The sequence below is a fragment of the Morchella sextelata genome, assembly GCF_020137385.1.
Source record: "Morchella sextelata strain SCLS chromosome Unknown scls_3, whole genome shotgun sequence".
NCBI lineage: Eukaryota > Fungi > Ascomycota > Pezizomycetes > Pezizales > Morchellaceae > Morchella > Morchella sextelata.
The window spans coordinates 840,902-866,852 of record NW_025408618.1 but is presented as its reverse complement, the minus strand read 5'-3'; the positions used below and the strand labels follow the sequence as shown (position 1 = coordinate 866,852).

Genomic DNA, 25,951 nt, shown 5'->3' with positions numbered 1-25,951 from the left:
CACCTTATGAGAGTACAGTATCAAAGTTCCACTGTAGAAAGTGATATAGACCCGTGAGCTCCGTCCCTTCCCCGATCTTTTCTACTACTCTCACACTTTCCACCTTACCCAGCTCACTCACATCTCTTTAGTGAATCCTTCAACAGGAACCTTACCCCCCGATAAACACCTTTAACGGCCTGTTGTGAGACTTTTTCAACAATGGCCGTGGAGTCGGAGGAGTCCAATGGCTCGAAGCTAATCAATACGAAGCTTCGTAATAGGCCCACTGATAAAAGCACACATGAAGTACCAGCGGCGAATATGGTCCCTAAGGAGACCCTGAGCGCCGTTGAAGAGGACCCTTCAAAACCACGCAAGACCTTTGGTCGCACACCTGATGGCAAAAGTAACCAAACCAACTACCTCCTACCTTAACTTCAGTGAGTTGGTACTAATGAAACAACGATTTCCAGTTTTTGTCGTTCCCCAGACGCATGACATGGTCTCTACCCTCCTGTCGCCAACACAGCCCAAGAACATATCGGATATCGCTATTCTAGGCGTTTTAGCATTGCACATCGCACTTCTTTACTTTCTTCCTTCGTCGATCCGCACCCCCATACTGTGTGCTACGTTCCTCTTTTGGAGAACTGCTTACAATTTCGGTATCGGTGTCCTCTTGCACAACCAATCAAACCGTAAATGGCTTGTCTATTGGGCTCGTAAATCTGGTATCTTTGATGCTTCCCGTCAGCCAGTAATTTGCAAGCTCGTTAAGCAAGAAATTGAGGCCAAGATTCCCGATGAAGTGAAGAGTGGAGACTATGTTTTCGAGGATGCACCCATTGAGTACAATACTTGGCTCGTGTTCCGCAGAGTGGTCGATTTGATCTTGATGTGTGACTTTGTCAGCTATGTCCTTTTTGCCATATCCTGCGCTTCTCTTCCTGAGGGCGAGGGATGGGTATTAACAATGGGGAGATGGGTGGGTGGTATTGTACTGTTCATGTTCAATCTTTGGGTCAAATTGGACGCCCACAGAGTCGTCAAGGATTACGCCTGGTGTGAGTATTTCAACATCAATTTCAGATTCCGTAGAGTGAACTTTGGACTAAGGTACTTTTTCCAGACTGGGGTGATTTCTTTTTCCTCATTGACCAGAATCTTACATTTGACGGTGTATTCGAAATGGCACCTCACCCAATGTACTCTGTTGGCTATGCCGGATACTACGTGAGTTCCTGTTTTTTTTCTTCTTGCAGGTAATATATCAAGGGTTTAGTTGACATTCGTAGGGTATTTCTCTAATGGCTGCATCTTACACCGTTCTCTTCACCTCTCTTCTTGCACACGCCGCCCAGTTCGCTTTCCTTACAATTGTCGAAAACCCTCACATCGATAAAACCTATAACCCTCCTGCACCACGCCGCAGATCGGCCCCTCCTCCTATGATCAGGCCTGTCTCATCTGTTGGAAAGAATAGATCGAGTTCATCTTCATCGACTGGGACTTCTTCGGTTATAATGGAGGATACAGTACAGACAGCAAAGGATCACAAGCTTCTTGGAAAATTCGATCTTTTCCACAACACTCATCTTTTTACCACCCTCCTAGTTGGATATTTGGTTGTTTTGACTCTTCTCACCCCCGATACTTCTATAGTCCAGGCTGCGTTTGTCATCCACGCTCTTGTATGGAGACTTTGGCACACTGCTGGTATTGGGGCAATTCTTCACGCACAGAGTAACAACAAGTCCTGGTTCCGACACTTTTTGAAGTTTGGCGAGACCCGCGAGGAGGCTTGGAGTCAATGGAAGAGTTTGTACCACGTTTCTTTGGTCATGTGCCATGCTTCATTCATGGCTGCTGGTTGGAAAATGTACCACTGGCCCGCTGGAGAAGAGAAGCTAGTGCTCTTCAGGCACACCGTCGGCATTATGCTCATCGCTCTCCAACTTTGGACTTCTACCTCTATCTACGAGTCCCTAGGCGAATTCGGCTGGTTTTATGGAGACTTCTTCTATGAACTTCCTAGCCCTGGCTTGACATACTCCGGTATTTATAGATACTTGAACAACCCTGAACGTCTTATTGGTTGTGCCGGAATTTGGGGTATTGTCTTGATTGCATCTTCGTCGGCTGTGTTCATGTTGGGACTTTTGTCGCATGTTTGCGCTCTTCTGTTCATTCAATTTATCGAGCGACCTCACATGCAGAAGCTGTATGGTAGCAAGATTCGCCGGGAAGCCGGTGTTGTCAGAACCATTAAGAACGCCATTCCACCCCCAGTTGCCAACCATATCAAGTCTTTCCAGGGATCCGTTGATAAGGTGCTTTCGGAAACTACCGATTTCGTTGAGGAATTTTTGGAATCTGCCAGGCCAAAGCTAGCTCAAGGTGTTATGGGTGTGGTCAAAGACACACAGTTCTTGTTCTCTCAGTATCCCGCTAGACTTTCAATCACCCTTCTTGCCGATGATCTTGCAAACTACGATTCCAAGAAATATTCCCTAAGCATTCTGAACGCACTGCCACAGAAAGATTCGGATGCTCACAAGAGTCTATCCGTTTCTTATGGAGAGCCAGTTAGAGTGGGATGGACTGCACCGGTCAATCACTCGAGGAAGGACTGGATCGGATTGTACCGGATTACGGATAACCGCTCTCGTCTCATCACTAAAGTCGCTTCTATGGGAAGGTGGATCGCTACCTGCAAAGACGAATATGATCTCTCTGAAGACGCCGAAAGCGGTATTATTTCATCTGACAACCCTGGCACTTGCGCCGACGACAGTGAGCCGATTTTCAGGGGTGAAGTCGAATTCTCATGCGGTAAGACATTCTGGAGTAATGGTACATACGAGTTTAGATATCACCACGACGGAAAGCATAATGTTATGGCTATCAGCTTGCCTTTTGAAATCGTTATCGACAAGGTTGAAATCAACGAGGATGAGGATATCGCATTTGTGGACAGCGAAGAAATGCAGGACAATATTGAGAAGCATCTCTTGCCGGTCGTCATCAGGTGTTTTGAACGCAAAGAAGAGTTGGCACCATCAAACGTTAATGAAGAGTTCGGTGGGCTTGGAGAGGAAAAGTACGCCAAGAGGGTTGTCTATGCTGTCAAGGAAATGTTCGGCGTGGACTTTGCACCAGAGGTAGTCCAGGCGGATGGAAATGTTCGGAAGTTGGCTTGGAGGATATGCAATGCCAAGAAAGTTCTGGTAAGTGTCTTTCTGATGGATAGCTTACGATATGAGCTTTGTACTAACTTCCAACTAAAATAGGCGCCATTCAGTATGAACACCGCTGGTATCTCGACTCCAAGTACACCCAGACTATAACACCCTCTACGCGTTCACGATAGCAAGATCCCGATGATTTTTGTTTTTTCTTTTTGATAGCTTTGGTGGAGTTTTCTTATTCATTTCTCCGTTTATATTATTCATGTTATGAACTTTTACAACGCTTCTCTCAAAGATGGGGAAGGGTCCCGGTATATTGAGGTTAACGGTTATTCGGGGTTTCTGTTTGCTTTCTGGCTATTTGAGCTGGCAGGTTGTATGTACGTTTACGAAAAATGTTTGTTGGGAGGCGCGAGGATACCAATGCCAGAAATTTGATTTTTTTTTTTTTGAACTTCCATACGTTCCTGCTCTATGAGAAGCTTCTCCTGACGCGTGTCCTTGATATTCAGCCACGTAGCCGGAGCCATTTAATTATCTGGTATGAAACATCCAGAAATGTGATTCAAAAGCTTCATTGGAGCTTGCGCTCTCTTTCGGTTGAGTTTACAGCACTATTGAGGCATATTTACCTATTATTACCAGTGCTAATATAACTAAATATATATCCTCATGGCCTTGGCCCTAGTCCGTCTCTCGTTGCTAGTATTGTCGTTTATTCTTGCCATCGACGCTGGTAATCGCCTCTACCCCCTCCCTCTCTCCACCCGCATCAAAAACCTCCAAAGAAACTCCGAAATATTTATTCCAACCCTCTGCCAGTGGCATCACCTCGCCACGCGCCCTCCTACCATTACACCACAATCCACCACCCGTACATACTGCAGAACCACGCCGGAGAGCCCACTTACCGTCGATATAGTCAAGGCCCTCGCACGCTTGAACGGGTACAGGGTCTGCTGTCACGCGAATTCGCGTTCTCTATGTACAGACCTAGTGGCCGTGGGGACGGGGGTGATCGTACTATGTGGGCAAAGGGGACAGTGTCTGGATTGTAGGGAGGCAACGGAGGCGGCGCTGGATGTGGTAGAGAAGTGTAGGAAGGATGGTAGGGTGGAGGGGGTGTGGGAGAAGGAAGAACTCTTTACGCTCACGCAGTTAATCGTGGGGAAGGTGAAGAGGGCTCAAAATTATGAAGTGGAGGAAGGGAAGGGTGATTGTAAGTTGCGGGGTGGATATACGGCGTGGGGTGGGAATATATGCTCGGGTATTGATGAGAATGAAGGCGAGCGCAGCCTATCTCCAGAGCTGTAGTAGGAGTACTAGATGTAGTCGATGTGCACTTGTACCTGAAGTAGAGGTCTTGTAGTTCTTGGTATAACGGTAAGTTTCAGGCACGACCATGAGTTGGCATGAAACCAATTGATCGCTCTGGGAGATATAACTACATACATGTATAGACCAAGAATAGACGGGTTTACATCATGGTATTGTGTATGCTCTCATTTTTTCGAGACAACTCTTTAGGTTTAAATTATCATTGGCCAGGCCCTCTATGCATATATGTACATACATGTAGGTACATAAGACTTTTGTCCCAGGATCCTCACCTCTTAAACACAATTTATACATGTAGTTTGCGTTAACTATACACCGGCCCCGAAGGACCATTTTTTGCGGAAAGTATGTGTAGGTATCTTACTTTAGCTAATCTTCGAGTCGTTCAAATGAGTTTTATCTTCAAGTACTGGCATGTAGGTCACAGGCCGTCACTCAGATAGAGTCGTCACGTGGCAAGAGACCCGCAATTACTCGGTGCCATGCGGCCATTATCTAAACGTCTTTACTTTGCCACTGTCGAGCATTCCAAGTCTTTATATAGCGTGTGTACTATACTCCAATCCACATTATCTATGGAGAGAAATCGTGATAAGGGATTCTGTATCAGACTAAGTCTTGGAAACACACCTCACGGACCACTGACCTACTCCGAGACACCAAGTGTCAAGAATTGCGCAAGCTCGCGACGCGACTTTATTTGAGCCTCTTGACATAATCCGTACATACCATAGCATCTTATCGATTTCGTGAGTTTGGTCCCTTTGCTTGGCCATAAAAAATTAGCGTGCGTATGTCCTTAATGACCACAAGTTCACTTCCGCAGTGATACAATGCAGATTTCCCACTGTATCTTCCCCTTCCAAGACCTGATTTCATATTGCAGTACCGGTTTATAAGCCCCATGCAACAGGCAATATGCTTCAGGTTGAGCTACCTCGGGCCAATCTCCGCCTAAATTGACTCTTTGTAGGTACAGTTGGAGGAAGCTAAGACAAAATAGAAGGGGGAGAATTAAGCTGAACTTGATATGTTTTCAAATGACGTCAATGTATCCCTCAGATGAGAGGACCCGGAAAGTCCGAACCATGGGCAGGAAAGAAAGGGGTTGTCTATTCCGGGGGCGGAAGGATAACCAAAAATAAGCACCTTGATATATAGATCTCGTATCTCAAGCGGCAGGTTAGCGGCCATGGTTACGACAGCTGGAGTGTAGCACAGGATACTTTCTTTTTGTGTTCTCGTAGGATTCTATTTTGTCCGTTTTATGTCAGACGGGAGTGCTCTCTTCCCACTACTCAAACCCTTAAATAATTGAGGTAAGGGATCAGCATCAGGAGTGGCATCGTGTCAACAAGACATCGTCAGGGCAATCGAATAACTATTCTCGGCAGCGCCCAGCTTGCCATCTCCGAACAGATCCTCTTGTCTCTGATCCGTGCTCCGTTTCAGCTAAAGTGTTCGCTTCACTTGCGGGGTCAGTTTTTCTTCCAGGGTTGGATTTTGAAATATCAGTTAATCCATTCCTGTTCCTTCGGCAGTTGCCAGGGTCTTGAACGAAGGAAGTCCCTGAAGCTTCTTTCCCTGTATCCCCTTTCTTTTTTGCATCCCTTTCTAGAGCCTCTTTCTTTCTCTCTCCAACAAGACAACACCGCGACAACAAACCACACCCTCCCCAGAAGTACTTCCATCACTACTGTCGCTCCTCCCGTTTTCACCTATCGGCCATCAGTTACATCGCCGCATGTATCCTCGCCTGCCATGATGCCCAGGCACTCCCACGCTTATTCGAATGGCCATGCCTCGTATGGGCCAAGCAATACATTCTCCATATCTCCTCATAGGTAACAAAAAAGCTCACCGTTTGACCACAACTACCTCTTTGCAATATACTCACCGAAGCTCCTCCCCCAACAGATTCCAGCCTCGCACACAACCAGCTCTGCGCTGGCGAAGACAGATAATCATCAAGATATGTTTAATGGCAGGAATCTCCGCCGTGATCCTGCTGCTCATATTTCCTTCGTTCCGATTAATCCTTCTTCCCTCGATTGGGATGTCCTCGTTCCTTAGCGACGATTCACACATCCCCACAATACGGCATTATGATTTGTCAAATGTACAGGGCAGCGCTCGAGGATGGGAGAAGGAGGAGAGAATCCTCATGTGTGTGCCTCTCCGTGACGCCGAGCCTCACTTGCCAATGTTCTTCTCCCACATGAGAAACTTTACATATCCGCATCATTTGATAGATTTGGCATTCCTGGTCTCGGATTCAAAGGACAATACTCTACCACTCCTAGTTGACTACCTCGAGAAGCTCCAGGCGGATCCGGATCCACATCAGCACTTTGGAGAAATCTCGGTTATCGAGAAGGATTTCGGGCAAAAGGTACAGCAAGATGTTGAGAACAGACATGGTTTTGCCGCCCAGGCCAGTAGAAGGAAAACAATGGCACAGGCGCGGAATTGGTTGCTGAGTGCTACTTTGAGGCCATACCACAGCTGGGTATACTGGAGAGATGCAGACGTGGAAACTGCACCCCCAACTATTCTGGAAGATCTTATGCGACACAACAAGGATATCATTGTGCCTAGTAAGTTTAATTTCCTTTCTAGGTTTTTTTATTCCGGACCCCACATTATCATATGATGTTACACAAACGTATTTGCTACTTCAGAGGGCCATCTACCCAATGAGACAAATAATCACCTTTTTATCTGATGATACCAATTAATTCGTCGCTCAATTGAATAAACATTATTTGTTGCCGCAAGCAATTGGGACTAACGATATAATTGAATCAGACGTTTGGCGACCGCTTCCCGACTGGCTCGGTGGTGAGCAGCCATATGATCTTAACTCGTGGCAGGAGTCCGAGACCGCACTAGCTCTTGCAGATACCCTTGACGAAGACGCTGTTATTGTTGAAGGTTATGCCGAATATGCAACATGGAGGCCCCATCTTGCTTATCTTCGCGACCCTTACGGCGACCCGGATGTGGAAATGGATATTGATGGTGTCGGCGGTGTCAGTATTCTTGCCAAGGCGAAGGTCTTTAGGGCTGGCGTCCACTTCCCGGCTTTCTCATTCGAGAAACACGCCGAGACCGAGGGTTTTGGAAAGGTTAGTGCATATTTATCTCAATTACAATGCGATTGACTAATTTATGAGTTTTGTAGATGGCGAAACGGATGAAATTCAGTGTCGTCGGACTTCCCCATTATACGATTTGGCATTTGTACGAACCTTCCGCGGACGATTTGAAACATATGGAACGCATGGAGGAAGAGCGTCTCGCCAAGGAAGCTGCTGAAAAAGAGGAAGCCGAAAAAAAGAAGAAGATGCAAGAATCCTGGAGTAGTCCCAAGGATCAATGGGAACAAGACAAGAAAGAAATCGACGCAGCTTTGAAGGAGAAGGAGGAAAAACTCGGTGGTGGTGAAGAAGGACCACATGTCCATGTTGGAGACGACGAAGCGGCGGCTCCAAAGGTTGGGTTGAAGGCAGGCGGTGGCGGCAATAGTGATGCATAAACGTCACATAAGGTTTTTATTTTTTGGTATATAGACCCAGGCAAGGCAGAAGGCTACGGGGGTGTTTAGAGGCACACTAATGAGAATGAACTTACTGATACTGATGAGTCAACTTTATAGACCAATTAGCTATCCACTCGAAGTGAGGAAGCTATTTGTACTTGGGTCAAGCCTTGGAGTATACATGCGTACTTGATGTGTATCCTGTTTTTCTCTTATTTCTCTCTTGTCATGATTATTGTGTCGTTGAGCGAATTGGGACCTCGGTATTTCATATTGTCTGCTTGGGAAGAACAAAAAAGCTGTTTTTTTTTTCCTTTTACTATTTATTTTTCTTTTACTTGCGCCCCTTTCGCTCACGGTCCATGGACCGAGAAAGATAACAGGATGGATGCCCATTTATCCTGCAAGTGGCTAATATCTTCTCTTGGGTATGATACCGGTACTGTTTAGACTTTAAGAGCACAGTACCCTCTATTCTTTTTTAGTCATCTATTCTCACTTCTTTGTTCCATGTTTTCATACTTATTTCCTTTATCTTGCGTTGGTTGTGTCTAAAATATAGATTACCGGAGGCACATACTTCCCTATGTGCTGGACTCATCTTACGTGTCATGCGTGTTTTTTGTTGTTGAAACAATGTGTTTGACAATGTTTCTCATATGTAGCAGATAGAAATTGAGGTCGGATCATTACCCTTTGCTAGAAAGAAACCCTGTAGCTTTTGACCTCTATATCGGCAGTCGATTAACCCAACACATTCTAGAATATACTCGTCCCACGCGTAGTACACGCTAGCCCTTGCCTGTGCCACGTTATCGACCGAACCCTATCTTAACACCACTTGAGCCGCCTCTCCCCCGGGACCGCATATGACGTGTGACAGCAAGCAAGCTCCGCACCTTCGACACTTGACTCCCCGTATCTCTAATACCAACCTGAGCCCCGAGCTTTACACAATCCATAACCATGTCCGGAGCAGGTGTAAGTCAATTGCTCCATATGTCTCCCCGCACGCATGGGCGATGGTGAGAAAGCTAATAAAGACGCTTACTTGGACACTGCAGAATCGAGAACAGGTCTTTGCGACTCGTCAGTCGCTAGGAGTTATGAAAGGGAAACTCAAGGGCGCTGAAATCGGTACCTCACAAATTCCCATATAGTCACCTAGAACTACACACCAGCTAACTCACCACAGGCCACTCCCTTCTCAAACGTAAATCCGAAGCCCTCACTAAGCGTTTCCGCGAGATCACGCGCCGTATCGACGAAGCCAAACGTAAGATGGGTCGCGTGATGCAGATTGCGGCATTCTCTCTCGCAGAGGTCACATATGCCACTGGTGGCGGCAGTAACCTGGGGTACCAGGTACAAGAGTCAGTGAAGACAGCAAGATTCAGGGTCAGGACAAAACAGGAGAACGTGTCTGGTGTGCTTTTGCCGGCATTTGAGAGCTATGTGGTCGAGGGCAACTCAGATTTTGCGCTTACGGGTCTGGGCAGGGGTGGGCAGCAGGTCCAGAAGTGCAGAGAGGTATACGGGAAAGCTGTGGAAACTTTGGTGGAATTAGCGAGCTTGCAGGTGAGTTTTTGTCCTGTGTTGGTGTTTGCGGGGGCGGGGTAATGGCTAATTAGAGTAGACAGCGTTTGTAATCCTCGATGATGTGATCAAGGTCGTGAACCGTCGTGTCAATGCCATCGAACATGTTATCATCCCAAGGACGGAAAACACTATCAAATATATCAATAGTGAGCTCGACGAGCTCGACCGTGAAGAGTTTTACCGACTTAAGAAGGTCCAAGGCAAGAAGCACCGCGACCAGGAAGCTGCGGATAAGGCCATGAAAGAGAAAAAGCTACTTGGCGAAGCAAAGGACGAGGAGTCTAATGCCGAGGGTAGTGGCGATATTTTGGGCCAGAACGAGGATGAAGATATCATTTTCTAAGAAGATGATTATTATGATTGTGATTAACTCTGTGGTATAGTTAGCTTGGCATTGACATGGTTATGGAACATTGAGGTAGATAATAAGGGCGCAGGTTTATTCCTTTTTTTTTAACTTCTCTGTATGCCCTCGATAGTGATGTGATCTTTTTTGTTTCCGTTCGGTGAACTGTGATGCGGTTGTGTGGCTAGCTATGCTTGTTTCTGGGATAATTTGTTTGTAGCTTTGAAGAGTATTTATCAGCTTTGAAAATATAATCCTTGATAATATGCCTCTCTGCCTTTAGGAATATTAAGGTTCTGGTTAGCGAAATTAGGTTGGAAGAACGGATAGGCTTCGTTGCATAAAGCATCATATTTCATCACTCGAAACAGCAATGACGTCCAGAGCGTGTTGTTTAAAGCGAATACAGGAGAGGATTCGAGAAATACACTGCAAGTTTTTCTAATTCGGAGCCAAATCTTTACCTCGTTAAAAGTTCTATAATACATAACCTTTTCCCAGTTGTTTTCATCACAGCCATTACATTCATAGTCCTACACCGCCTACTAAATTAAGAAACGGAGAAACAACACCTGCGCTAAAGGATAACCTAATGCCTGACACAATAATATCTATATATAAGATATCTATAAGAAATCCCAATTTTCAATCATGTCTCGTATCACAAAAATGCTTTGGGCATACCCTCACTTGAGCGGGGGCCATTCGTACTTAGTCGTCTTGTCATCGTCACAAATCGGCTTAGGATTCTCTTACGACCGAGATCCTTCACCAGGGCTGCTTGTTTGAGCAACGATGCCTTCGCGTCATTGAACGAGAACTCATCTACTCTTGTTAGCTGTATGAAAACGCAAATCCTGAGGAGTGCCAGGATACCGATTGTCACCGCGTACCGCAACGGTGTGATACCTTCGCCATCCTTAGCGTCTATATCAGCTCCGCTCCTTATCAAAATCCTGGCCGTCTCTTCATTGCCTCTTGTGGCTGCCAAATGCAACGGCGTCCTGCTGGTCTCATCCAAAGCATCGACATCTGCGCCATACTCCAACAACAACTTAACAACAACCTCATGCCTTGTAATACCCCCAGCCTCTACTCTCGTAATTCCCCTCTCGTAGAAGTTCCACGAAGCCGGGTGGTCCATGTAGTCGAATGGCTTATTCCCAAGCTTATGCAGTGTCTTCCACGCAGCCACATGTAATGGCGTCTCCCCCTTGAGCGTGCGGGCATCCACAGGGGCCCCCTTCCGTAGCAACATCTCTACCGCAATGGGAGACTCCATATGAACTGCGGTGTGCAGCGGTGTATATCCACTGATCGGCTCATGCACGCCTGTGTCAGCACCCCACTCCAGCAACGTCTTGAGCGCCTCCAGGGACCCAGACCCCTCGCACCGCACCGCCATGTGCAGGGCTGTCATCCCATTTTCGTCTCGCTCGTCGATGTCAACACCGTACTCGAGCATGATCATGAGAGCTTTAGCTTCATTATTGGAGGCGAGACGGTGAAAGACCGTGCGTCCGTGCTTTTTGAGGCCGAGGGTATTGGCGCCATTCTTAAGGAGGAGAGAGACAGTGGTGTGGTTTCCGTGGGTGGCAGCGGAATAGAGGGCGGAGGTTCCGCGCCTCCAGTTTTTAAGGGCCAGCTGGTATAGGGAGGGTGTGAGGAGATGAGAGAGACGCTGGGTGGTGAGGAGGAGATACGAAAGTTCTTTCATGGAGAGGTGGGCGCTGATGCAGAGGAGGAGCTCGTTTGGGAGGGCGAGGAGCGACATTGCGGATTGTCTGTGTTGCTTGCTTGCTTGCTTGAATGAATGAATGAATGACTGGCTGTCTGACTGATGAATGTATAGGTTAGTAGGTATGAACATTCCAGTAGGTATGTATGTACAGGAAGTACAGGAATATGTGTAGTCACGATATTTCGCATACCTTCTTCTTCTTCTGCTTGTTATGCTACCCCGGATTTATGCACCTGGTGCCTGTCTCTGTCTGTGCTGCTGTCTGCCCACTCACTCCACTTCCCTGCCTGGGGACACTGTGGATGGGGTGTTGTTGATGAGGAGGGATGCATACACTAGCTGCGCAGAACTGGCATGTATGTACCTGGCCTAACCGGAATGATGATAATCAAAAGGCTTGGATCCTCTTTATAAATAGATGCGCTAGTCTTGTATGTACTACCAATAGATAATCTTATCGCTGACAATAGAGCGTATTTGCCAACCGTCAATTTCAAGAATTTACAAACTGTGGGGCTCCGAAATGGCAACCGGGGCTGTTAATTTTGAATTTCGGTGGGGCGGCGTGTTGTGAGATATACCAGGAGGATCACAAGTACCCAGTTTTGTTACTACCGAAGCTAGTATCATGGGTATGAATTTTCAGTTCCAACAGCGTATTTCACAGGTAACGTGATGGATTGTCTGGTTTTCGGGGTTTATTCTGTCACACCGTTAACCAGATCGATTTTGGTCACTGAGGGGAACTGTCAATTTTACCTCCCGAAACTGTCAAGTTTGAAGTGTCACTAGTTGAAATTGACGGTTGGCAAATATGCTCTAATAGGATTTGTTTGGACAAACTAAGTCTTTGAGCCACTTGGTTTATGATTTATGGATTGCAGAACTAATGGTTTCAGTGCGCAATAATCTAAATGTACTTCGTAAGGAGTGGATTGATTTGGTTATTAACGATTGCAGACTTTAAATGGCTGTTTGATTCAGGTCTCGACTCTCGGGCTGAAACGAAATTGTGTCAATTGCGAATAGAATATGGTGGTGGTTTGGTCCCGAACCCGAATTTCACCCTCAAGCTGATAGGTGCAGATTTTCACGCTCGAGCTCGACCGAAACCGAGAGGTTTATTATAGTAAAACGGTAATAAATTGTAGTAGCATGTTTCCCCATAGAAACCGGTTCTAGACAAATGAAAAGAATCTCTAACTACTGTACCGCTACCGTACCACCCCCCACTGCCTTTACAAAAAACACATAAACCCAAACTCCCAAAACTCCAGTCCCTCAAGACCATTCCCGACACGCCAGTTGCAAAAAGAACACAAGGAAGAGAAAACATACTAATACAACAGCCAGAATACCTATCACATCGCCACTCTTTCACATCTACTTCTCGTGTATCTCCTCTTCTGACTCCTCAAGCTCGTCAAGCTCCACCCCACCATCCAAATGTGAATCGCCCTTCTTCGCCGCTCGAAGAAGCCACTCGCCAGTAACGACCCCGCCGAAAAATCCGATCATCCTCGATAATCCCCGTTGTATCGCACTATGAGTAGAAAAATCACATAAACAAAACGTCGCTTCTCCCCCACCCTTATCAGGCAGAATAGATTACTCAACCGATAAGGAGACCGGCAGAGGGAAAGGGAAAGGAGGCTGCACTTACGGCATGGCCAGCGTTCCCCCCTTCTGCATGGAATTCACAAATAACAGCAGCTGGAAAGATGTCGTCTTATTCTTCTCGCACTCGTCGAGATAAGTGTACATGTTCCTGAAGAATTCTTCTTCCGCTTTTGCTTCTACAGCTACCTCTGCTAGTGGGTCTTCGTCCTCGCTGACGGCGAATGTCTGGTTATATTTTCGCTTTTCATTATTGTTGGCGCTTAGATCGAATTCCTGCAGTGAGTGTGTAGAAGGCTGTAGTGGTGATGATTCGAACTCGGAAGTTGTAGCAGTAGTACCATTACCCGGAACGAAGGAATTAAGGTATGGGTTTGGCGTCCTTGAACGTGGAAGCGGCAGTGGGGATATCAGTGTTGAGAACATATTGCTAGTGTAGAAGCAGCGGTAAATAGTAGATTCGTAGTAATAGATTCAAAATGTTTCAGGGAACAAAAGCTAAAGTCGGGCACTAGGTTATGGAGATATGGACGACTTTTATGACAGCTGAGCTATTTAGCTAGTGCGGAGAAAAGTACAACCGGTTTTTCCTTCCCTTCCAAGGCGTTACTTATATACTGGCTGCAACCTATCATCCATCAATTGGGCGACAGGACGAAGCCCACGTATGAGATCTGCAGGACGCGAAAAAAAGTAAAAATAGAGAAAAACCGGCTGCTGCTGAGGGTTTATCTGCTTCATCTCAGACGATGAGAGGATCCAAGCGCTCTCTTGCACCGAGCACATTTCGCGCCACACAACCAATGAGTTGGTGTGGAGGGATTGCGGGGTGTCTTGGGCGGATGGGTTGACCAATGGGTTTTGAGGGCTGCATGAAGACATGGGATCGAGCGATCGATGACCAGTAGCTATGCACCATGTATGTGTGCAAGAGTTTGAAAAGCCCTTTTTTCTGGTGACTCTTAAAGGAGCTGGATTGTCTATGCTGAGAATGGAGGTGTTTCTCTACTTTACTATCAGTCGGTAGATGGAAACATCCAGGCCAAACAATTTGCCCAGGCTAGTTACTTCACCCCAGAAATCACTCGATCGATCGTCCTGTAACAGCCTTACGTACTGACGGGCCGAGGAATGGAACATCCATGTCCAATTCTTACGCCCGTGACAGCAGTTCTTTCAATCGTCTCTCGATCAGTTCAATTACAGGGCGAATCCTGGAATTGGCTAAAGAACTGGCTATTGCCTGAGGCTAATCGCTCACGATCAAATCCGAATATATAGGCTGGCGATGATAAACCCGCTGGGCGGGGCTGGTGGCCAGGTTGTCTCGAAAGACCCCTATATAATATTCCTACATTCTACGTATCCTGAGGTTGAGGCCACCGTGCTGATACACTGTTGGGACATCAAAGGCACGATACAGTTCAATAACTCCATATAGTCCTCACCATTTATGGACGCAGACTGATTTAGCCACCATTACGTCACAACAAATTATGCTTTTTTTTTTAATTTTTAAACATGCATACATGTAGACACTCAACTCCAGCTCGACTACTCGATAAGTAGTCCCTCGAATTGGGATTCTACAGCAAATATCTCAGCCGCTTCAATTCATGGGGGGATATGTTGCAAAAGCCCTCTTTGCCTCACTCGGTGCCATCCGGTTTCGAGGTGCACTATGAATGACATTTTGAAGTTTGACTGGACTGGTTCGGGCTTTAAACTTTACAAACAATGCGATTCGATTGCCCGTCTGACACAGCAGACCCAGCCGTCGTGTTAGTGGACACCTTGCGAGAACCAACTCTACTATTTTAGCTTTGTGGCTCGAATTTGGTCATTCAAATGTCGTACTGTCAGAGTATATCAGCTCAATGAAGAGATGGGTCGGAATTGCAGATGCTTCATACAAACCAACTGGTAGTAGTAAATAGACAAATAGAGCATCTGTAACCTGCTTTAATCAGGCAGCCGTCTGATCAGGGATGGAGGCAAAAGTCGATACCTCACTAGGGTCTCTTTCATGGGGATATAACGTGAAGGGCCGTGCTTGGCAGCTCATATCCATATATTGTGGTGACTCCGCTCAGATCGTCCCTTCGGGGTGGGATCATGATAAGCCCTCACCAGTCCCCCTGTCACTTATCCAGTAAATACAATAGATCCGTATTTAATGAAACAAGTAGGTTAGTATAGTCAAGTCCGATTTCAACTTGAAGACCTTCTCTCTAGGCTGTAGATCTGAGCGTGAGCAGCAGTTAACATATAATGCAGACACCCTTGAGCAGACAAGATGCTATATCTAGGCCGCGCCTTACTCAATAGAAGATTCCTCATGATAGAGTAAATCATAAGCCGTAAAATAATATCATGGGCCTCCTGTGTACATCGTCGGTTGATGATGTGACCATGAGTGATATCTCATGATACAAAGTAGGGACACCCGACCTAAGCATTCCGTGCCAGCTTGGCGTATACGGCCTACGCGGAACACTGATATCTCGCAATTGCACGACATGGGCCGCCAGACTACTTCATCTATACAGAGGAATATAGTGAGATCTGGGCACGTAGGCAACGAATTCATTAGAGTGATTTCATTTACCTACTCGATAGAAGAGATAGTTGGTGTAATAATTAAAGACCTCACACTCAGTATTTTAGCGCCAGCGCATATATACATATAGGAATCAACCCTCCAAGGATCCTGGGTATCTGACCTGACGTGGCGGCCGAATAATTTGCCAAGAGCCATGTATACAGATATTCAACCCCTCGTCCCACACTCGCCGCATCTCTTCTCTCTCTCTCTCTCCTCCCACTCCTCTCAAAAAGAGAACAAAAAGAGATTGCTCATCTTCGACACCTACGAAATACTAATGTCTACACCGGCCCCTGACAAATATAGTTTCAAAGACCGAAATGTTTAAACTGTATAAACCCGAGCTAACGAACGACAGATCTAAATATGCGGCCGCAACGGGCAGACGAATTGTTCCGGATGGTAATGTTTAACTTAGCTTACAAACTAATAATCTACGACTACCTAGTTTGGCCTAGCAAGGTCGAGCTAGCATTAAAACGTAGGGCCGGGGACAAACGAGTGATATTATATGAACCTAACATCAACTCATGGGTTATTTTAGGGCTAGATATGTCGAGCATACTAGGAATTATACTCGAGAAAGCTTAAATAGATAGCATTGTGCTCACTAATGGGTGTATGGACCGGTTTAGAGATCGCATGGAGAACTTTGGTATTCCCTATGGGTTTTGAGTCGAGCTGGCTGGAAAGTTCCTCTTTGATTCTGAGTACCTCTCCCCTTACTGCTTCAACTCTAAAGACACTACCTTGAGACTACGAGGTCCAAATAATGGGTTAACTGATATAGGAATTTTAAGAACTAGGAAATGAGATTAAGATCTACGGACAAAGCCGTATTTGTTATAACTCCCCCTGGGGGGTCCTACATAGTTTCCAAGATATAAATGAATTAGAACTTTCATCAATTTATATTAAGAAAATATATATTCGATACTCCAACCAAAGCGCCGCCCCAAAAAGCCATGGATTACTTTCTCCAGCAAGATCAGGTCCAGGCAGGAAATTGGTAAGACTAAGACCATTATTTGCTTTGGGTATCCACGAAGTTGGAGGTTCCCCTGACATATCTAAAACTATTTGGGGAGCATAGCTAGAGCCGGATCGGACAGAAATCCGAAGGGCTAGGCGGGTTGCGAATGAGATCATGTCACACATAAATTCGGAGATTTTAAGAATTTCTTAGAATGGCGGTGAACCACCCCCCTTGAAAGTCACTGAAGTCAATTAAGGATGACTAGGTTAGGTTTCCGATCAGCATAGGTCTAGATCTAGGTATACGGCTGGACCATAAAATAAGCTCCGCGCGCATATTGGTCGGCTTAATCTTTAATCTTTCTGTAAGCCAGACTTTTGCCTTGTCAACTTTTACTGTCAAGACCAAATATGGTGCTTCTAAGCATCATGAAGAACCCTAATTACTTATTGTAGAGGAAGTGGATTTCTTCACGAACATATATAATATAGGAAAAGATTCAGTAGCTAGGACATTTTAAGCCCGTTTAAACCCACCAATACTTTTAACGAAAATAAAACAGATCATGACAACAACTAAGCGATACTCTAACAAACATCAAATCTATGTTAAAACTTCATGATTCATAATATTACTCGATGAAAATAAGTCCACAAAGAAAGGAATGATGATCCCCCTCAATACTGACCCTCTGGCCGGGTAGCTGGCTTGTTGAACGCTATGAATCTCATATAGTTAACCGTCAACTACATATTTTCAATCTCTACAAAGCTCACTCTATATATTAGTGCCCTGTTTAGCAACAAATATGGCGGATTACTTACCTATATCTTCGCACTCTTCGCACATGCCTGATGCACCGCCTAAGTATTTATATTCGCTGCATTTAGGACATTTAGAACCTGCAGTCGTGGTTGAATATTGAGGTTGTTTCGCAGGATAACGTTGCTGGTGGGCTTGCTGGTAGACTTTCTGAGCGTGGGTATCATAAAGTTGGCAATCTTGCTGAGTTCGCAGAGCTTTCGCAGCTTGAACGCGATAGGTATCGTAGTTTTGCCGAGCTTGTTGAGGTTGCTGAGGTTGCTGAAGTTGCTGAGGTTGCTGAGATTTATGAGATTGATAGGCTTGTTGAGCTTGTTGAGCTTGTTGAGCTTGTTGAGCTTGTTGAGCTTGTTGAGCTTGTTGAGCTTGATAGTTTAGGTGAGCTTGGCGGGCGCAGGGGGTTTGGGCCTTTGAGGAAGAGTTTCTACCAAAACACATCTTTATTGGTCGGTTAGTGCTTAATGTGAGTTGCGATTAGCGGTGTGCGGTTTGCAAGTAGTACCGTGTATTTTGATGCATGTCTATAAAGGGTAGATGGATACAAGTATGCACATAAATAGAATTTCTACATGCAATTTCAATATGATTAGAAATTCTACGTTTAGATGGTAGGCCTCAGTCTTTAAACTTGAATTTAATTGATGTCATGACCATAGGGTACTATTTAAATATTAAAGAGTAACTAAGAGTCAGAATATGTACAATGATCGGTTTGAATCGTAATTATGGAGTACAACATAGTATGTATACATACATATAGTGCATGTACTTATTGTACCTGGACTCGGTACTCGATTTGAATTGAACACGGCTATGGATGGTTATGTGAGCTTCCGGCCGGTGCATGTTTATCCTGTCGAGTGACCAATCATGCAACCAAGTCATGTTTTATAGAGCCTAAACAGTAGATGTAAATGTACTTGCATAGCTTCGAAACTACTCGCACAATGTAGTTATTGGGATAATTTCAACCTACTGTAAGAAATCGAATCGAAGTATACGTAGATCTAAAAATTCATAAGCAATACTAGGTACATGTAGTTGCTGTTGTACTACATGTACCTACTCTATGAGTTGTGGTTCACACTGGCGGTGCAACACCAAAAATAAACCCGCCAAGCCCATCCCACTAAAGCACAAGGATCCAATTGCGGCTCGTTCAGAACACGCGGCTTCACCGAATCAACCGCGAGTAAACCTCCATCGTCATTTCCCTATTTTCAACCTACAAATAACAACCTCAAGCTCTCGATCAGCAAAGCAATCAAATCATGGCAAACAGCGGATATGATGTTGTCGTCGATGTCGACGACGAAGGAGATCTCGGACACACAGATCTAGCAGACCTGGAATTCCATCCTTCCAGTACAACCCCCTCTAGCTTCTCTTCTATATCCCCGCTGACAGTGTCGGAGCAGGTTACAATGCCGACCAAGCCAGCGGAAAGATGCCCACGAGCGCATCAAGTGCGTTAACTGCTAGGAAGAGAGGTTGTCAGGCGCCTGGAAGCTAACAAAGGAATCACAGATACCGGCGGGTTCTTCGGCTCAAGTTCATCCAATAACCGGAGCGGCGATGGTTCGAGCAAGCGATTTCTGTGGACAATGGACTTCTACGCGCAATTCTTTGACGTGGATACAAACGAGGTTTTGAAGCGATGCTGGGCAGCGCTATTCCCAAGGGAGAGGTTTCTGGATGTGTTGGACGGGAATCCGGATCTTTATGGTTCGCGCCCCGAGGAACTGGAGCTTGCGCCGGTGAGCTAACTAGCTGGTCAACAGGTCCGTTCTGGATAACTACAACTGTAGTATTGATCCTATTTCTATCTTCCACAATCGCGCAGTACTTCGCCCGTATGAAGGATGTACCGTACGTCTACGACTTTGGTCTGCTCTCTGGCGCAGCGGGATTGATGTACGGTTACACAGCTTTTGTGCCCATTGCACTGTGGGGTGTGTTGAAGTGGTATGGGAGCGAAAGCGCGAACCTCCTGGAGTGCTTATCATTGTACGGGTATAGCAACCTCATTTGGGTGCCAGTTGCTATCGCAAGTGCATCAAATATTACCAGTATGTGTTATCAGACAGATGGAGTTTGGGTTGGGACGAAACTGATGGTTTTGGATAGTCTTAAACTACGTCTTTGTCGGCGTAGGGTTCGGTGTATCCGCGCTGTTCTTATTCCGTAACCTACTACCAGTAGTTAATGCGACAGACGCTAAGACGGCTAAGATACTACTGGTACTTATTATCGCGATCCACGCAGCTTTAGCCCTGACAATCAAGATTCTGTTTTTCGCGTATGCCCCCCCCCCCCCCCCCCCCCCAAACACACATTTTCCCGGTAGACTAATTGCCTCTTGATGCAGTCATGGAAGTCCAGTAGCCAAGAAACCAGAAAGTGATGCTGCTGCTATGATGATGTTCTAAAGGGCATCATGTTCGGACATGAAATTTAGTGAGTTTCTTTGAGGAGTGATGGGATTGATGGATGCTTTTGAATTGCTTTTATGGAAGTAAAAATGTTACCAAATTTACTTAGCTAGACGGAATGGTGCATTATTGGAATTGCTTGCCTTTTTTCTTCTCGTTGTTTAATAGCTGTGCTACTCTGGGGGGGATAGAAATAGTATTACTTCTGAAATCCACAATGTCAAGTGATCAAGGCAGACACAAGTTTAAGTTACCAAGCCAACCATGCGCAGGGTAAACAGAGAACTCGATACAAGATCTGTCACGACATTGAAAGTCTATATATACGTCATGTCAGTCGCATATCATAAAACATGTAGAATGGATGTGCTCCCAATTACTGTGTCCCCGGTCATCCTTTCTATCTCCAAGTCATCTCCCTCGCCTCACATTGAATTATACCCGCGTAGCCCCATAGTTTCGACCCATTATCTACCCTCGTGGTGTAAAACTTACTTTCACGATTAAATATTCGTCCATTCTCTATGTCCCATTCTTTCAAGCCGCATGGCCCACGCCCAATCAGGCGCTGCCAAAAGACTTGAAGGCCCCAAGTAGCAAAATACAACGGTGAAGAATAAATCTTCGCGAAACGTTGAGATGGCTATATATGGGGTGCCTCTGGACCCCTCTTCTGGATTCTTTTTTTTCCATCGTGCTTCTTGTTCTTCTTCTTCCCACTTATTCTACTTCCGAATTCCTTCTTCTTCTTCTTCTTCTTCCTCTTCTCTGCGATAGACAAGGCTTTGCTATTGTGAGAATAATATACACACTACGACAAACAAACCACCCCCTGCAAACGACAGATAGATCCATATATGTCCGACAACGGCACTGAAGATGTCCGCTTCTGCAAGGAAAAGTTCCCGCAGCCGGGCGACTGCGTGGTGGTTGTTGTCGGAAAGGTACTTTTTTATTTCTTCTTATTCTCTCGCAGTCGTATATACGTTGCTTTTATGTCTTTCCGGAGCTAATAGTTATACTCAAAAAAAGACCACCGAGAATGGCGTCCACGTTAAGCTCCTCGAATACGGCCAAATCGACGGCCTTATCCGCAGGGAGGATATTGCTCCCTGTAAAGTTGTGATTGCCCGGGAGGGTAAGAACGAGGTCGTCAAGGTTCTCAGTGTCAACGCTGAGACTGGTTCGTATACCTTTCCTAGTTATTGGTTGTTTGTTTGATTTGAATGCTCATTCATATATCTATTTTTTGTTTATCTGTAGGCCACATCGAGCTATCGAAACTTCAAGTCACCGACGACGAGCACAAAAAGTGCGACGACAAATACCACAGAGCAGTAACCGCCGACGGGGTGCTTCGCTACGTCTCTGACCAGACCGAGATTGAAGTCTCGGTGGCACAGCTGTATGAAGATATTGGCTGGCCGCTCGTCGAGAAGTATGGTAGCTTGTACGATGCGTTTATCGCTAGCAAGAAGTATATACACCCACTCTCCAGAACCTATCGATATTCGGTATATAATAAATACTAACCCGCCCCAGGAACGACCAAGTCTGGCAACCCTTAACCTTTGCCGCACCCGAGGTCCTCTCCGCACTCATCGCCTGCGTTAATATCCGCATCTCTCCCAATCCTATCAAGCTCTACGCCGAGATAGACGTTCTCTGCAACGGCTACGGCGGAATCGATGCCATAAAGAGCGCCCTTTTTGCTGGTGAGGCCATGGGCACCGACATCGTGCCCATTAAGACGCGCTATATTGCCGCGGCGCGGTATAAAATCGGCTCTGAGAGGTGTTATGACCGTGTGTTGGGGCTCGAGACGCTGGCCAATGCTGTCGACGCGGTTAAGGAGGTGATTAGGAGAGAGGAGGACGGGGAGTGCAATGTAAGGAAGTGGCCAGATGTGAGCGCGGAGGAGAAGAGCTTGCTTGGTTGGAGGTTGAGCCAGCTGGTGAAGGAGGCGGAGGAGGCAGATTGGGAGGATGAGGCAGATTGGGAGGAGGAGGCGGAGTATATGGGTTGGGAGGAGGAGGTGGAGTATATGGATTGGGAGGAGGAGGCGGCGAGGGAGAGGGAGGAGGTTGATGATGAGGAAGTTGAGTTTACGGAGGAGAACTAGAGTACGTTGGTGGGTGAGCGGACGGGCGGGTTTCTTTCTTTCTTTTTTTTTTTTATCTTTCTTAAATACTTTATAGCTAGGTGTCATTGTATGGAGAGTCAGGTCATGGTATTAACGGAGGATATTTTTAGTAGGGGATCGATTGTACTGTTTCTTTTCTTTGCAGGTGCATGTAGTTAGATGTCCTTCAATAGCTTAAACATTATATAAATAAACATTTTTTATCATCAGACTCGAGTCTCTGTGATTATGTTGTGGTGTTGAGTATTAATATTTACATTCTGGGCACTAGTGCTAGTGACAGTGTCAATGATCATTTAGTAGGAAAAACTGTCACCCACACTACAGCGCGCCTAACTAGTGCCGGCTAGCGAGTAACCCTTCCGCGCTAGTATTACCCGCACTTAGCACAATACGCCAAGACATGGAGTACTCCCAACACAAAACTCCTGCCCCCAGGAGGTTGTGGTCAGGTCAGTCATAAACGCCAAATGCGCACCCCATCGAATCATGTTTCATAACGTTCCGTTACGGGTATGCGGTTCCGGAGTAACATGAGTATCATCCATCCATGCTGCTGCGACCTGTCAGTGTTTGATACACAGCCGCATAGCCACCTCCCTCCCTGTAGCTAGCTGTCAAAAAAACCTTGCCTTGGTTGCTTGAATCATGAATCCAGGTAACATAATTAACTCCTACAGTGTAATTATATTATCGATATATATCGCCGACGGACGGACGGACGGACGAATGGAGAGACGGACAGACAGACTCATCCAGGCATAAGGCTGGCTGGTTAGGTGTTTGAGAATCTTAAAGTACATGATTGAGGCTTTCTGAGACGTTAAGGGGTTGGTATATACGTTGAAGCGGGTGCTGAGTGAGGTGTTAAGTTCTGGAATGTTACCCTGGGGCGCTGGGACTGGGGTTACGGTTTTGGACAATAGTAGTAGAGCAGTAATACTGCAAGTGATAACGGCCACGCTACCTACTACTACATGTAGGTACTAGAGTAGAGTACTACTACCACACACTCTACCACCCGGTGCGTGCGTTGTTATCGCTCATGACACCGCTGTTATGATGATGCTGCCCTACCACGCACGACATGGTAGAGTAGTGCTAGCTACCAGACGTACTACTGCATGCAAAACCCCTTCCAATTGGGGCACTACACCACACCACACCACAACTAATGTCCGCTCGCTCGCTCGGACAGCTTCACGATGTCACACTCATGTCACTCAGCTCAATCCTAAAGTGAAATGGTTGTCACAGCCATGCCGGCCAGCTACAGGGGGGCCAAAGCGGTGCCCATGCCTCCGAAACAACCCGAGCTCTACTAGCTAGCTAGCTAGCTAGTTGAATTCTAAAGCTTAGTACTTTCTTATGTACCGTAGTTCTAGCTCTAGCTCTACATGCATTGGTACATATCTTGCAACCATCTTCCTGGCTGGCCGGCAAACAAAACGAACAAGAACAAGATTGCAGAAGGGATACGCAGTGATCTCCGGCCGGGTCTATGGCTAGCTAGCTGACCAGCTAAATACCTTTTCCAGAATGTTCCTCTTGTCCGGGTGCTGGGAGAGGGCTACCATACAGTTAGTCTGACTAGCTAGTCAGTGCGCAGCCAGGGGGATCCCCGCCGAGGGTCAAGGGAAAAGAAACGGAAAAAAGAAAGAAAAAACTCGTCCCTCGGTGCATATATACAACTGCCGAAATTTCTTATTACTCCCTCTCCGATATCAGGTATTTTTTTCATGATCGTCATCGTCATAGCATAGACTTTCGTCATTATATCCTCCCCTTCCGGCACAGGGCAGTTAAGGCTGAGATGGGGGCCAGAATTAAGATATCCCACCCCTAAAAAGAAAATAAGGGCCATAGGTAGGGCCTATAAACAAGAACCAAAAAGGAAATAAACAAAAAACCGCAAAGAAACCCGCAAGCTAAAGCGCAGCGCAATAATCACAAGGAAAAGGGAAACCAAAGAAAAGAAAGAGAAAAAGAGAAAAGAACCACCCCCCCCCCCCCCTACACACCCACAACCCTCTCGACATCAAACCCCTTCTCACCCCAATACCCCTTCTGATTACTTACAATCCTCACCCCGCCCCTCACCGCATCCGCCGTCCAATGTGTATGCCCATACACCCAAACCCTCACCAGCCCGCCGCCCACCCCGCCCCTCACCCCGCCCACAACCTCCGTGCAGAACCCACTCCCCACCTCACTCCCCTCATGCTCCGGCGCACACGTCCCCCGGAACGTCGGCGCATGATGCGTCACCACCAACACCCTCTTCGGCGGCCCTCCTCCTCCTCCCACGTGCCCCTCCTCCTCCCCCTCCGCCTCAAGCTCCGCCAGCGACGCCTTCAACCACGCAACGTCCGCCTCGTGCTCCGCATTATGCGCGTCCACCGTCCACCCCTCGATCGCGCGGAAATCACTCAACGACCTTGCCACCACCTCTCTCGCCTCCGCGGCGATTCTTGAATGCAGCGTCGCGCCGAGGATCGTAACGCCGCAGGGGAGATCCACGCGCTTGCGGTGGAGGACGGTTAGTCCGGGGAGCTCATCCTCCATTTGCTGCGCGGCGCGGAGGCCGTCCGCGCGGGATGCGCGGTAGAACTCGTGGTTCCCGAGGACGAGGAAGACGTGTGTGAAGGCTGCGGTCTGGTGGCGGAGGAAGGCGAGGTAGCGCTCGTAGTGCGGGACGAGGAGGCCGATGTCGCCGGCGAGGACGAGGTAGGGTGCTTTCGGCGGGATGGGGAATGCGAGGTAGTGCGTGGAGGGGGAGGCGGGAGGTGGGGGTGGGGGCAGGAATTCGAGGTGCAGGTCGGACATGATTTGGAAGTGCGTTTGGGGGTATGTTGGCGTGGGGGGCAGGCGCGGGGAGAAGAGCGGGGAGAAGAGGCGGTCGCTGAAGACCTTTGGGAGGGAGGGGAGGGTGAGGCGGCGGCGGCGCGGCATGGCGGGCGTGGAGGTTTGATGGATGGGGATGGGGCACAGGTAATGATGGTATGTATGGGGGTCTCTATGTACGGCTATATATATTTGTCTATTGTTTACTGCTAACGTTGTTTGTGGCTGATCAGCAGCTGCGGGGGGGAAGAGAGAATAGGGTATGTAGATAGCTAATTAAGAGTTTGTGTCACAGGAATTAACCCAAGAGAAAGCGAGATGCCAGATGCAAAGTGCAAGAGATGAAGAGCAGCTCTATTTACAGCATTATTGCAATGATCGACACAAGGGTTTTCGCTCGGGGGGCCTTTCTTCCGTTTCAAATAGCCGACAACAGAGTGCCTGTGGCTAACACAAGTGGAGGAGGGCAGCATCAAGATATATCCCGTCGCCTCTCTAAATATGCAGTATCAGCAAAGTAGTTGGAGTAATATAAAGCAGTGAGGATAATTGGTAAAAAGCGTAGACGGGTGATCACTGGTGACTTGACTTGACTGGATGCGTAGTAAATTGCATGCGTGACTTCAATTAACGGTTCGTGTGCTAACTAACCCAACCAAACCAAACCAAACCCCATCTACTAAGTAATAAAACCCAACCAACCAATCAGACAAAAAAAATAACAAAATGCAGGCAACAAAGGAAAAGATATGCAACGCTAAACAAAAACAAAAATGA

The 25,951-nt window shown here is 46.7% G+C and overlaps 8 protein-coding genes across 8 annotated transcripts; 5 read left to right on the top strand and 3 right to left on the bottom strand.

The window, feature by feature from the left end:
• Window positions 1-201: 201 nt before the first annotated feature.
• Window positions 202-3,329, top strand: H6S33_009058 (uncharacterized protein; the record flags this gene model as incomplete). The annotated part of the gene is made up of 5 exons (XM_044840412.1): window positions 202-388; window positions 456-1,046; window positions 1,112-1,215; window positions 1,278-3,209; window positions 3,273-3,329. 5 exons carry the CDS (start codon window positions 202-204, stop codon window positions 3,327-3,329), a joined length of 2,871 nt encoding a protein of 956 aa, XP_044697873.1.
• Window positions 3,330-6,564: 3,235 nt separating this feature from the next.
• H6S33_009057 (uncharacterized protein) lies at window positions 6,565-8,046 on the top strand (the record flags this gene model as incomplete). Its single annotated transcript, XM_044840411.1, has 3 exons — window positions 6,565-7,105; window positions 7,317-7,636; window positions 7,693-8,046. 3 exons carry the CDS (start codon window positions 6,565-6,567, stop codon window positions 8,044-8,046), a joined length of 1,215 nt encoding a protein of 404 aa, XP_044697872.1.
• A 969-nt stretch (window positions 8,047-9,015) lies between these two features.
• Window positions 9,016-9,991, top strand: H6S33_009056 (uncharacterized protein; the record flags this gene model as incomplete). The annotated part of the gene is made up of 4 exons (XM_044840410.1): window positions 9,016-9,030; window positions 9,114-9,186; window positions 9,245-9,627; window positions 9,686-9,991. The coding sequence occupies 4 exons, from the start codon at window positions 9,016-9,018 to the stop codon at window positions 9,989-9,991; spliced, it is 777 nt and encodes a 258-aa protein (XP_044697871.1).
• Window positions 9,992-10,639: 648 nt separating this feature from the next.
• On the bottom strand, window positions 10,640-11,768 carry H6S33_009055 (uncharacterized protein; the record flags this gene model as incomplete). The annotated part of the gene is made up of 3 exons (XM_044840408.1): window positions 10,640-10,683; window positions 10,751-10,819; window positions 10,871-11,768. 3 exons carry the CDS (start codon window positions 11,766-11,768, stop codon window positions 10,640-10,642), a joined length of 1,011 nt encoding a protein of 336 aa, XP_044697870.1.
• Window positions 11,769-13,118: 1,350 nt separating this feature from the next.
• H6S33_009054 (uncharacterized protein) lies at window positions 13,119-13,778 on the bottom strand (the record flags this gene model as incomplete). The annotated part of the gene is made up of 2 exons (XM_044840407.1): window positions 13,119-13,278; window positions 13,399-13,778. 2 exons carry the CDS (start codon window positions 13,776-13,778, stop codon window positions 13,119-13,121), a joined length of 540 nt encoding a protein of 179 aa, XP_044697869.1.
• Window positions 13,779-19,026: 5,248 nt separating this feature from the next.
• H6S33_009053 (uncharacterized protein) lies at window positions 19,027-20,184 on the top strand (the record flags this gene model as incomplete). The annotated part of the gene is made up of 6 exons (XM_044840406.1): window positions 19,027-19,120; window positions 19,174-19,221; window positions 19,283-19,480; window positions 19,537-19,824; window positions 19,883-20,054; window positions 20,124-20,184. The coding sequence occupies 6 exons, from the start codon at window positions 19,027-19,029 to the stop codon at window positions 20,182-20,184; spliced, it is 861 nt and encodes a 286-aa protein (XP_044697868.1).
• Window positions 20,185-21,044: 860 nt separating this feature from the next.
• On the top strand, window positions 21,045-22,309 carry H6S33_009052 (uncharacterized protein; the record flags this gene model as incomplete). Its single annotated transcript, XM_044840405.1, has 4 exons — window positions 21,045-21,131; window positions 21,220-21,370; window positions 21,451-21,664; window positions 21,730-22,309. 4 exons carry the CDS (start codon window positions 21,045-21,047, stop codon window positions 22,307-22,309), a joined length of 1,032 nt encoding a protein of 343 aa, XP_044697867.1.
• A 2,034-nt stretch (window positions 22,310-24,343) lies between these two features.
• H6S33_009051 (uncharacterized protein) lies at window positions 24,344-25,282 on the bottom strand (the record flags this gene model as incomplete). The annotated part of the gene is made up of 1 exon (XM_044840404.1): window positions 24,344-25,282. One exon carries the CDS (start codon window positions 25,280-25,282, stop codon window positions 24,344-24,346), a length of 939 nt encoding a protein of 312 aa, XP_044697866.1.
• Window positions 25,283-25,951: the final 669 nt, after the last annotated feature.